Below are 12,373 nucleotides of genomic sequence, written 5' to 3' on the forward strand. Positions count from 1 at the left end.
ACCCTCCGCCCTACATAAGGCACTACTCAGGGGTATACAGCACACACACGACACCTCAAAATTGGGGACGCCAAGCCTAGCCAAGGGGAAGAGAGAGAGAGAACGGGCGCCCTGGGACCGCTTTCAGGTACCGGACTTGTATGCACGAAATAGGACAAAATGGTACCGGTAGGCGCCCTTCCGGCCCACCGGTACCCTACCAACTGGTAGTTTGACGGTTATCGTCGGAGTGTGCATATCATTTACGTACCACACATACACACCTATAGGTCGCACATTAACTGGTCTCAACGGCCTCCAAACGCCTTAATAGCCATGCCCAACTCCCCCTCCAGGTATGGTTCTACACCTGTCAGCAGGGATCTTTGGAACATTTTCATGTATGTGTCGTACGATTATTTTTGGTCTGGTGCCTGGTACCTTTCTCCCAACCGCGCGCTCCACATCACCAAAAAAATGAACCCCAGACGCGCCGCAGCGGATATCGCGAGATCGCTTGCAGGACAGGCCCTCGTATCAAGCGAGTCGTCCAAAGGAGGCGCGGGTTCTTCATGCATGAATTGTCGTCGGGTCGATCTGGCGGCAACACACCCCTGTGGGGCCTAGGCTCAAACCGCCTCATGGAGGGTCTGGGCCCGAGAATATATTAGGCCTCCATGCCGCCATTATTGGTAGGAATGTACTCAGGGGTAGGAGACCGCCCTAACCTGCCGCCTTCTTGGGGGGCCAGCCCCCCAAACCCCCCGTAGCTCCGCTTCGCGGAGGGTGTGTATGTAGAATCAACTGTCTGTTATTATGTAGTAGGTTTTTTTTTAGCATGCACAGGATTCGTTGGAAGCGTTGGAGTTAGTGTTGGCGATGCTGACGTCGATCATTTCCGACTGCTCTTTGGGGCCCGTCTCCAGCCCCGGTAGCTCCATCGCCACCTTCTTGAACAGGTTCTTGACGTTATGCCCGGCCTTTGCACTTGTCTCTATGAATATCGCCCCGGCTTCCTTCGCCTTGGCCTCTCCTTCCTCCTCAGTCACCTCTCGCTTGTCGTTGCTCAGATCAGTCTTGTTCCCCACCAACACTATAATCACCTGGGTGCCTCGCTCCGCCTTAACATCCTCAATCCACTTGCCAGCATCTACAAATGACTGTCGGTCTACACATAGAATAGCGTTAGTTTCCCCCTCCCCCGCTTCCGTTTTTAGATATTACTTACTCGTAATGTCGTACACCACAACGGCCACGTTGGAGTCACGGATGTACGACGGAATCAGAGTGCGGAACCGCTCCTGGCCCGCCGTATCCCACAGCTGTAGCCGGATCGTGCGATCTGAAAGATACATCGTCTTGGACATGAAGTCAATGCCTATCGTCGCCCGGTACTGCACATCAAACGTATCGTACATAAACCGGCTCAGCAGAGACGTCTTCCCGACGCTCTGTTCCCCAAGGAATACAAGCTTGTACTTCTGGATCGTGTCCTTCCTATCCGCCATCCTCTTGAACGTATATTGCAGTTCGCAAATCTCCAGCAACACACCCTCTCCTCCCCCTTTCCCCCACCACATTTGATGAGGTGTTGCCTAAACTCCCACCGCGCGCGCATCTTCAGCCGCACGCCTCCCCCTGCTCCACACTCCGTATGCTCTTCGAGGGCCAGCCCTCCAGCTCCCGTAGCTCTCCTCTTAGTTGTACGGCTCAATTGGTCCATCTCCCAGGGGGGAAGGGCGCTGGTCCCCAAATACTAGGGGACGGAGTGTATTCGAGGGCCAGCCCTTGAGCTCCCGTAGTGGGGGCTCTGCCCCCAAACCCCCCCGTAACGGAGCCCTCCCCACACCTTCGTTACAGTTTTCTACAGCGTAACAAAGCTGTGTAGCGGGCCCACCGGCGAAGCGTGTAATCCATTGCGAAGATCAATTGTAGGAATCCTCCGCGTAGCAAAGGCCACAGGGGGGGTTGAAGAGACTAGTCCTCCATTAATACTAGTAAGAAATGTGTAATCGAGGGCCAGCCCTCGAGCTCCCGTAATGGGGGCTCTGCCCCCAAACCCCCCTGTAACGTAGCCCTCCCAACAGATTCGTTACAGCTCGCAACAGCGTAACAAAGTTTTGTAACGGGCCCTCCGGCGAGACATGAATCCATTGCGGAGAATTGTAGGAATTCTCCGCGTAGCGGAGGCCACAGTGGCGTTTGGGGGGACTGGTCCCCCCATTACTACTAGGAACAAATGTGTATTCGAGCCCTTGAGCTCCCGTAGCTCCGCGGAGGGATTTGACAGTGCCAATTGTATTGAATTCTCCGCGAAGCGGAGCCCCAGGGGGGTTTGGGGGGACTGGTCCTCCCAAGAAGTAATAGTAGGGTGTGGTTAGAGAAGGGGGGTTAGTTGTTACGTCTACTTTCGGCAGCTTTGCGGATATTGGAGCGAAGGGATCCTTCGGAGCGATCACCGCCGAGGATTTCTGTGCTGCCATACCATCCGCCTTCGTCCACGTCGAGTTCATTGGCATTGCCCTCACCGAGGGTGAACGAGGTGGCTGCAGTGGAGCTTTCTGGGTTGTAGATCTCTGTGCCAATGCGTTTGCCAGAGCGGCCAAACGGGTCGAGGTCGAGCACTTCTCTCTCGAGTTTGTTAGTAAAGTCCCAGAACTGTCTATCATGCTCGCCGTAGTAATTGTGAGATAACTCGTGGCACAGCACCTTGATGATCTCTTTGTAGCTGCACCACCCTTGGTAGTCGTCGGTGCGCAGCCGCAGTTCTATAGCCTCACCCTTGTTTCTATTGAGCCCCAGTAACCGGCTCTGGTGCGTCGTGTTCGTGGCCGGATCTAGTTCGGTCAGAAGTCCGACCGACAGCTTGTATTTCTCCATGATCGCCTGCACGCCCTTATCGTCGCGGATACGCTCTAGAACGGCCATTGACTTGTCCGCGTTTGGCAGAGGCAGTACCGAGAGCCGTCCAAACGAGTACTTTAGCGACTTCGTCGGCGTAGTCCGCGCCGGCCTGCGGGCGTATTTCGCCATGTACGCCCGTCGCTTCGCCAGTTTGCTCTCTTCGACTGCTTTGGCCATCTCGGCCTTCTGCAATTCCTGGATCTTCTCTACGGGAGTGCCCACCAGCATTATGCGCTCGCGCTGGAACTCGCTGAATACCTCCTTCACCAGGCGGTCGCTGTCGCCAAACGTCACCACCCCTGCCTTGGGGGCAATCAGCTTCTGCATTTCGCACGGCACCGACGTCTCGGACTCTATCATCTGGTGCAGCTCGCCCATCACCAGGTCGTCGCGGACCTCCAAATCCCGCTTATGGTTTCGGTACGATATTACCAGCCTCATATTGGATATATTAATTCTTGGATATTAAAACTTAGATATGGAAGTAAGAAGGATACGATAACGCAAGGGGTCACCCTTTATTTATAATCCGTTTGCCTCAATCTTCAACGTTCCTATGGCTTCCTTCGCCATAACCAAGGTGGATTACAAATGTGGGCCCCCAGCCTCATCGTAACAGCCGCACGGCTGACCACCCCCAGAACTCGGCATCGGAACTCCGAAGAATGTTCGACCCCCTCCAGCTGTGAGACATAATGGGTGTTGACGTTCGAGGGCCAGCCCTCGAGCTCCCGTATTGGGGGCTCTGCCCCCAAACCCCGTAACGGAGCTCTCCCAACAGATTCGTTACAGTTCGCAACAGCGTAACAATGTTTCGTTACCAGGCCCTCAGAGGAAATCAATTGTACGAATTCTCCGCGTTGCAGAGCCCCAGGGGGGGTTTGTGGGGACTGGTCCCCCCATTGATACTAGGAGGAAGTGTACATTCGAAAGCCAGCCCTCGAGCTCCCCTAGTTCCGCTTCGCGGAGGGTTTTGGCTGTGCTAGGTTAATTGTATTGAGTTCTCCGAGGACCGGAACCCCAAGGGGTGTGGGAGGACTAGTCCCCCCCAATGGTACTACAGTGGGATGTATTCTTGAAGGGAGATAAGTGGTCAATTGAGTCGAACCCTCCGCGGAGCGGAGCCCCAGGGGAGTTTGGGGAGACTGGTCCCCCCAATGGCACTGTTAGGCGAAGTCTAAGTAGCTCTGCCGTAAGCAGATTTGAGCACGGGTAGGGTGGGAGAGCGTGCTGAGAGATGCTTACAGCCGCACGCGGCGTTGGGAGTCGTAACGAAGGGGGAGGCGCGCGCGCTGGGCGAATTGGACCACGTATCACGAACTTTGGGGAGTGAGACGACCACGGTTTTTAAAGATTGAAGTTGAGGATGTCGGCGTTGACATACAAGAAGAACGACGACATTGAGTCGGGCCGGCTGGACCGCATGACGGTGTACCAGGAGTGTATCTCCGGGTTCAATGCGTCGCCCATCCAGACGAAGAAGTGCCGGCAGCTACTGTCGAAGCTGGTGCACCTGATGGCGACGGGGGAGACGTTCCCGCCGCAGGACGCGACGGCGCTGTTCTTCTCGATCACGAAGCTGTTCCAGGAGAGGGATGCCTCGCTGCGGCAGATGGTATACCTTGCGGTGAAGGGCCTGTCGCGGACTGCCGAGGACGTGATCATGGCGACCTCGTCGATCATGAAGGACGTGCAGGCATCGAACGAGGTCATCTACAAGCCCAATGCCATCCGGGCGCTGGCGCACATTGTGGACGCGTCGACGGTGACCAGCATGGAGCGGCTCATGAAGACGGCCATCGTCGACCGGCATGCCGGCATCTCGTCGGCGGCGCTGGTCGCCTCGTACCACCTGATCCCCATTGCCAAGGATGTGGTTCGGCGATGGGCCAACGAGACCCAGGAGGCTGTTTTGGCGCAAAAGAAGTTCCCACAGGGGTCACTCGACAGCCAGTACGCTGCATCGCTGTCGACCATGACGCAGTATCACGCGCTGGGGCTGTTGTACCACCTGCGATCTCACGATAAGATGGCGCTCATGAAGATGATCCAGACTTTCAGCTCGAGTGGTGCTCAATTGCGCAATTCCAACGCTATTGTCATGCTTATCCGGTACATTGCAAAGATCCTCGAGGAGGATGAGCGGCTCAAGCCGCAGCTGTTCCCGTTCCTTGAGTCGTGGCTGCGTCACAAGTCGGATATTGTCAACCTCGAGGCGGCCAAGACGATTTTGGGCATGAAGGGCGTTAGTGAGGCTGAAGCCAATGCGGCGGTTGCGGTGCTCCAGTCATTTTTGGGGTCTCCACGCACCGTTGCCCGGTTCGCGGCCATTAGAATCCTCAATCGGTTCGCCATGGTGCGTCCCCAGAGCGTAGTGGCATGCAACATGGAGATTGAGGCGCTCATCAGCGACAATAGCCGCTCAATTGCTACCTACGCCATTACTACCCTCCTCAAGACGGGTAATGAGGCCTCTGTAGACCGTCTCATGGGCCAGATTGCTGGCTTCATGGCGGATATCTCTGATGAGTTCAAGATCATCGTAGTAGACGCCATCCGGGCCCTGGCGCTTAAGTTCCCCAATAAGCAGGAGTCGATGCTCTCCTTTTTGGCGGGTACTTTGCGCAATGAAGGTGGGCTGGCGTTCAAGACCGCTGTTGTTGAGGCCCTCTTTGACATGATCCGCTACATTGAGGCGTCGCGGGATGCTGCATTGGGCCATCTGTGCGAGTTCATTGAGGATTGCGAGTACACAGAGCTAACGGTGAGAATCTTGCACCTGCTCGGTGTCGAGGGCCCCAAGACGGCCCAGCCGACCCTCTACATTCGGTACATTTACAACCGCGTCGTGCTGGAGAATGCTGTTATCCGAGCTGCTGCTGTTACGGCTCTCGCAAAGTTCGCGCTTGTCGAGGATAAGGCTGTCCAGCAGTCTATCCGCGTTCTCCTAACGCGATGCCTCGATGATATCACCGATGAAGTGCGAGATCGAGCGGCTCTTGCTCTGCGGCTCATTGGCACCTCGCAAGCCCCAAAGTTCATTGCGCCCAAGGCCAAATGGTCTCTCGGGGCCCTTGAGCACCAGCTTGCGCTCTATGTGTCTGGCTCTGCAGCAGATCTGGCTACTCCGTTCGACATTTCGCTGGTTCCTACCGAAGATGAGGCCAAAGAGACAGCCCGCAAGAAAGCGGCCGCCGCCCAGGTCGAACCAGAAACCAAGAAGAAGACGGACGAGTCGCGAGCAATGGAGAAGGAGATGCGAAGTGAGCAATACGCCAAGCAGCTGGCGGCAATCCCCGAGTTTGCTGCATACGGCCCGGTGTTCAAGTCTTCTGAGCCGGTCGAGCTTACCGAGTCTGAGACTGAGTACGTCGTCACCGCCATCAAGCACATTTTCAACGGCCATTTGGTGGTCCAGTACGATGTAACCAATACACTGGAGGATATGGTGCTCGACAATGTTCACGTTGAGGTTGTTGGCGACCTGCCGCTAGAGTTCATCATTCCCATTGACTCTCTCGGGGCCAACAGCACGGGAACTATCTACGCGTCGTTTGCTCGGGACGAAGTTGTTGCGACCTCTTTCGAGAGTGTGCTCAAATTCGTCAGCCGCGAAGTTGACCCGGGCACTGGCGAGCCATCTCCAGATGGTTATGATGATGAGTATAGCGTTGAGCCGCTCGATGTTGGCGCCGGCGATTACATTATTCCAGCATATGTGGGCGACTTCTCGGCCACTCTCGAGTCCCTGCCGTTTGCTCTCAAGGAGACCTACCAGTTCCAGTCCGCCAAGATCCCCGAGGTTGTCAAGGCTACTGTGGACAACCTTGGCATGACTGCCCTGGAGGCTTCGGATGACGTTATTTCCGAAACTTCTCACACCCTCAAGCTTGTGGGTCGGTCCATCGGCAAGGAGATGGTCGCCGTAGAGGCCAAGATGGTCTACTCCTCTCGAAGCGGCACCACCGTGCAGGTATCTGTCAAGAGCGAAAGCGAGGCAATGGCAGAATTGGTTACCGAGTCCATCGGTGCATTGTAAAAAACAAATAATAGGTACTAATTCATCCATATATTATTTCCTGGGGCCCTGCCCCAGACCCCGTAGTTAGGGAGGCTCTGCCCCCTAAGACCCTCGTTAATGTGATCCACTGAGAAGGGGGGGGGGCCGCCAACTACGGAGTCTTGGGCAGAGCCCTAGTAGATGCTGATAATCTAGTATGCTCGTTAAAGGCTTTTTTGCAGACTCCGAGCCCTTGGTCAATTGACCATATTTGAGAAGACTACTTGTGAAGTGCTAGGAGACAGTTATCTAACGCGCTAGCGTGCCCGTGCTAGGCCAATTGTGTAGAGCCCTTCGTGAAGTGGAGATCCAGGGGGTTTGGGCGGGACCAGTCCCCCATGAACTACTCCTAGTAGTATAGACCAAGCACACATGGTTCTTCGGAGCTAGCTGGCGAGCTCTGGTCATATTCCAGTACATTAGCACCGTTATTTCAACTCATTTTTCTAATATCGGGTGAATTAGTGTAGCTATTTGATCTAACAAAAAAGGTCGACATCAAGATAAAAGACTACCGTAACTGATTAGCTATAGGGAAGATGAGCTCGACTGAAGAGGAGGGAGTGAAGGAGAAGAAGGACTACTCCAAGCCTCAGAATGCAGAGAGCGATCCACGCATTGCGTTCGACCAAGTATCGCAGAAGTGGATTATGGAGGAGCAGAACCTCGAGTACCATTGGGACGAACAGGTTGGCGTCTGGAGACCTAAGTTCGATGAAGGGGATCTAAGCAAGCAGCAGGAGGCATATGGGAGTGAAGAGCCTCAAGCAGATAAGAAAAAGAGGAAAAACGGCAAGAAGCGACGCCGCAACGATGAAGCAAAGAAGGAGCGGGTCAATACAGCGATATATATCTCCAATCTGCCCAATGACACTACAGAAAAAGAATTGGAAGAGACGTTTAGCAAATATGGGGTGATTGGAGAAGATCTGCATACCGACTCGAAGCGGATCAAGCTATATCGAGACGAAAATGATAAATTAAAGGGTGATGGACTCATTCATTACTTCCGGCCGGAGAGTGTGGACCTGGCAATTCAAATGATGGACGGCACAGACCTTCGACTAGGAGTGCCGGATCCCAAGGGACCAATTAGAGTAGAAAAGGCTCAGTTTGAAAAGGCTGGAGAAAACGAAGGGCGGCAAAAAGAGCCGGTTAAATTGACGGATGAAGAAAAGATCCAGATCAGGAAAAAGATGCGCAAGCTAAATAGTAAAATCGCGGACTGGGAGGAGGATGACGAGCGATTAGAAGAGGAAGGGCTCCGGGAAGTTGTGCTGAAGTATGTGTTTTCCATGGATGAGTTGGAACAAGACGATACGGCAATACTTGACATTAAAGAAGACATTCGAGACGGTTGTGAAGAGATTGGCGTAGTCACTAATGTTACCCTGTACGATCTCGAGCCCGACGGTATAGTCGTGGTGAAGTTCAAAGACGCCTCTGATGCGGAAGCGTGTGTCAGGCGTATGAAAGGACGGTATTTCTCGCGTCGTAAATTGGACGCGTATCTTTACGATGGTGCGGAGAAATTTAGGCGACGCGATGGTATGCCAGAAAGCGAAGAGGACAATGAGGAACAGGATAGACTGGAAAAGTTTGGCGAATGGTTAGAAGAAGAAGAAGAAGAAGAAGAAGAGGACGACCAATAATTCTCCTCAATGCCCCACCGTATGACTGTGACTGGTTATATATATCGCAATAATGAATCATTTACTGTTACTGGAAGGTTACATTGCAATATAAAACTAATGAATTATGAAACATTATGCAGTACTAGCAATTAACCGAGAAACGAGAGTAGCAGTATTAACGGGGTGTTCAGAAAAATAATACCGAAATGGTTCTGCAGTAATTTCCATCACGGGTATATTTCAGCATCGATTTTTCAACATTGAAAAATTTCATATAAAGGCTATACAAACGTCATTCACTTCAACCAAACCCTCAAACAAAGTAATTGCCAAAGAAATGCCTCCAAAGAAGGTCCAGGAAGAGAAGAAGGTGCTGCTTGGTCGACCAGGCAACAACCTGAAGGCCGGTATTGTCGGTCTGGCCAATGTCGGTAAGTCGACCTTCTTCCAGGCCGTCACCCGAAGTCCCCTTGGTAACCCAGCCAACTACCCATTCGCTACCATTGATCCAGAAGAGGCCCGAGTCATTGTCCCATCTCCACGATTCGAAAAGCTCTGTGAGATGTACAAGCCGGCCTCCAAGGTCCCAGCCTTCCAGACTGTGTACGATATTGCCGGTTTGACCAAGGGTGCCTCCAAGGGTGAGGGTCTCGGCAATGCATTCTTGTCCCACATCCGATCCGTTGATGCTATTTACCAGGTCGTGCGATGCTTCGACGATGCTGAGATCACCCACGTTGAGGGTGATGTCAACCCAGTGCGAGACTTGCAGATTATTGTCGACGAGCTGCGAATTAAGGACATTGAGTTTGCCAAGAAGCACCTCGAGGGCGTGGAGAAGATCACCAAGCGAGGCGGTCAGTCTCTCGAGGTTAAGACCAAGAAGGAGGAGTACGCCTTTGTTGAGCAGCTCATTAAGTACCTCGAGGATGGTAAGCGAGTTGCCAATGGCAACTGGACTCCAAAGGAGGTTGAGATTATCAACTCCATGTTCCTCCTGACCGCTAAGCCAGCTATCTACCTCATTAACCTCAGCGAGCGAGACTACAACCGAAAGAAGAACAAGAACCTCCCAGCCATTAAGCAGTGGATTGACGAGAACTCGCCGGGCGACGTGCTCATTCCATTCTCCGTTTCTCTTGAGGAGCGACTCGCCAACATGGAGACTGACGAGGAGCGAGAGGCCGAGCTCAAGAGCATTGGCGCCCAGTCTGCTCTTCCTAAGATCATCACCACTATGCGATCTACCCTTAACCTTATCTCCTTCTTCACCTGCGGTGCCGATGAGGTCCGAGAGTGGACTATCCGAAAGGGCACCAAGGCTCCACAGGCCGCGGGTGTCATTCACAACGATCTGATGAAGACTTTCATTCTTGCTCAGGTCACCAAGTACGATGATCTCATTGAGCTTGGTGATGAGGCTGCTGTCAAGGCCGGTGGTAAGCTCATGCAGAAGGGTAAGGATTACGTTGTAGAGGACGGCGATATCATTTACTTCCGAGCCGGCGCTGGTAAGAACTAAGTAGACAATAAAAAGCGCTTCCTTAATATTTATTTTATGTTTGTCTTTCCATCTATCTTATTATCAGCTTATAGCTTCTACGTTTCGTTATTTTTGTGATTCTCCTACATTGTTATATAAATACCGGTATTCTTAATTATCCTGATTCTCATGAAATGCCCCCATACAAGGGTGCCAATGGTAGAGAGTAAAAAATGTGTACTGGTATTTGATATTTCAAGTGGAAAGTCCAGGTGGATATTTGTTTATGGTTTATGCACATTTGACAGCTGTCAAATCAAAGCCCTGCATAAGCTGTTGCATAAAGGCTGGCGTGGGCTATGTTACCACTTGAATAATCGTGCTGGAGCGCCTCAAATATGCTTAATAGATAACCGTAATCATAAACGAATGAGCCTAGGTATGACCAGAATGAGGACCCATACGCGTTGGCTACACTAAAACGTATAACGTACCTTTACAGATGGCTCCCCTTTTAAGATGTATGTACGCTACCACGTTATTAATTCGATTAACCAGGGGGTTGCCTATCTGGGACTCCTCGGAATTCAGCACATCCCGTCCGATCTCTAAATTCATATCGATTTTTAGGCTAAAATTTGCTATTATGCCCCATCGTATTTGGCTTCGAGAGTATTTCTCATTTAAGGCTACACAGCAGTAATGCAGCGAAAGCAAAAGGTTGCTATGAGCGTTACTCGAAAAGTATGACGTTTGGTACATTCGTTGAATACGATGATGATCCTAGGTCTTGCACCAATTTAGATCGTTTCCATCCGGCCTCCTGGGGCCACGGCCTTGGAATACCTTCTGGAATTTCTCCTCCCTTGCCTCTATGGTAGGTAGTATAAATATAAATGACTAGCGCGTCAACAATAGAACACGCATGAAGCCCATGCGTGGACATGAACCAAATACTCACCTGCGTGTTCCTTTTGATCTCAGCACTGGTTGTACAGGGAGCTTCAATTAATGAGAAGCAAGCTATACCGCTGCCACCAACTGAGGACCCTTTTTACAAACCACCCCAGGGGTACGAGGATGAACCACTCGGTACCATTCTGCGATACCGACAGATGCCAGTCCCACCAGGCATCTTGAACATGCGCGTTAGTGTCCAAGAAGCATATCAGCTTCTTTATCGAACAAGCGATACTTTCGGAAAACCTGAGGCAACTGTTACCACAGTACTAGTGCCAAATAATGCCGACTTCAACAAGCTTCTGTCATACCAAATTCCCGTGGACGCCGCGTATGTCAACTGCGCTGCTTCTTACTCCTTGCAGATGGGCTCTAATATCAATGCTTTCACCAGTCAAGCTGAGTTAGCGTTGATTGAATACTGTCTTGATCTTGGCTGGATCGTCAATGCGCCTGACTTTGATGGGCCTAAGGCCGCTCTGACCGCTGCTACTCAATCTGGCCAGGCGACACTCGACTCCATACGCGCAGTGCTTAACTACTCTAAAAATATTACCGGTGTCGAAAAAAACGCCAAAGTTGCTTTATGGGGATATAGCGACGGGGCTCTGGCGACGGGGTGGGCTACACAACTCGCTCCATCCTATTATCCGGAACTGGAGATTATTGGATCTGCTCTCGGAGGAACAGTAGCCGACCTTATCGCGACCGGGCTTGCGCTCAATGATGGCCCTTACAGTGGTATGGTATTCTCCGGGATTGCTGGAATTAGCCAGGAATACCCCGAATATCAAGACTTGATTAACATGTATGGCATCCCTGAGCTGATGGCAAAGTTTAACACTGTCAGAGAAATGTGCCAGATTCAGGCGGTCTACAACTTCGAATATAACAACCTGTTCGACTACGTCACAATTGGAAAAGAGATCCTCCTCGATCCAAACATGACGGAAATTCTTTCGCAACAGAACCTGGGGAACCATACCCCAACAGCTCCTCTCTACATGTACCACGGTGTGAAGGACGAAATGGCACCTTTTTCTGCTGCAGAAGCTCTTTATGACAAATGGTGTGGTGAAGGAGTTGACATTGAGTTCCAAATATCCGAAACTACTGAGCATATTGAAGAGTGTATTCTTGGAGCTGCAAACGCAGTCAGCTGGTTGCAGGACCGAATGGATGGAAAGCCTGTCGAAAAGGGCTGTCGAATCCAACTTAGCTCATCGAGCGTCCTTGACTACTCAGCTCTGCAGACGTTCGGCAATCAGATCTACAATCAACTGAACAATTTCCTCAGTGCTCTTGTCAAATAGAACATTTACTAACAATAATTTAATTTAAAGGAATCACCTA

General features: G+C 51.8%; 6 protein-coding genes across 6 annotated transcripts; 4 read left to right on the forward strand and 2 right to left on the reverse strand.

Moving 5' to 3' along the window:
* Positions 1–812: 812 nt before the first annotated feature.
* On the reverse strand, positions 813–1,559 carry YPT6 (Rab6 family protein; the record flags this gene model as incomplete). The annotated part of the gene is made up of 2 exons (XM_076687087.1): positions 813–1,147; positions 1,208–1,559. The coding sequence occupies 2 exons, from the start codon at positions 1,557–1,559 to the stop codon at positions 813–815; spliced, it is 687 nt and encodes a 228-aa protein (XP_076538647.1).
* An 811-nt stretch (positions 1,560–2,370) lies between these two features.
* On the reverse strand, positions 2,371–3,324 carry TRVA0_050S00254 (uncharacterized protein; the record flags this gene model as incomplete). Its single annotated transcript, XM_076687088.1, has 1 exon — positions 2,371–3,324. One exon carries the CDS (start codon positions 3,322–3,324, stop codon positions 2,371–2,373), a length of 954 nt encoding a protein of 317 aa, XP_076538648.1.
* Positions 3,325–4,249: 925 nt separating this feature from the next.
* Positions 4,250–6,922, forward strand: SEC21 (coatomer subunit gamma; the record flags this gene model as incomplete). The annotated part of the gene is made up of 1 exon (XM_076687089.1): positions 4,250–6,922. One exon carries the CDS (start codon positions 4,250–4,252, stop codon positions 6,920–6,922), a length of 2,673 nt encoding a protein of 890 aa, XP_076538649.1.
* Positions 6,923–7,482: 560 nt separating this feature from the next.
* On the forward strand, positions 7,483–8,595 carry CUS2 (U2 snRNP complex subunit CUS2; the record flags this gene model as incomplete). The annotated part of the gene is made up of 1 exon (XM_076687090.1): positions 7,483–8,595. One exon carries the CDS (start codon positions 7,483–7,485, stop codon positions 8,593–8,595), a length of 1,113 nt encoding a protein of 370 aa, XP_076538650.1.
* Positions 8,596–8,914: 319 nt separating this feature from the next.
* On the forward strand, positions 8,915–10,099 carry OLA1 (Obg-like ATPase; the record flags this gene model as incomplete). The annotated part of the gene is made up of 1 exon (XM_076687091.1): positions 8,915–10,099. The coding sequence occupies one exon, from the start codon at positions 8,915–8,917 to the stop codon at positions 10,097–10,099; it is 1,185 nt and encodes a 394-aa protein (XP_076538651.1).
* A 905-nt stretch (positions 10,100–11,004) lies between these two features.
* Positions 11,005–12,333, forward strand: TRVA0_050S00342 (uncharacterized protein; the record flags this gene model as incomplete). Its single annotated transcript, XM_076687092.1, has 1 exon — positions 11,005–12,333. One exon carries the CDS (start codon positions 11,005–11,007, stop codon positions 12,331–12,333), a length of 1,329 nt encoding a protein of 442 aa, XP_076538652.1.
* Between the last annotated feature and the right edge of the window lie 40 nt (positions 12,334–12,373).

The sequence above is a fragment of the Trichomonascus vanleenenianus genome (assembly GCF_965637985.1).
Source record: "Trichomonascus vanleenenianus strain CLIB 3782 genome assembly, contig: TRVA0_050S, whole genome shotgun sequence".
Lineage (NCBI taxonomy): Eukaryota > Fungi > Ascomycota > Dipodascomycetes > Dipodascales > Trichomonascaceae > Blastobotrys > Blastobotrys vanleenenianus.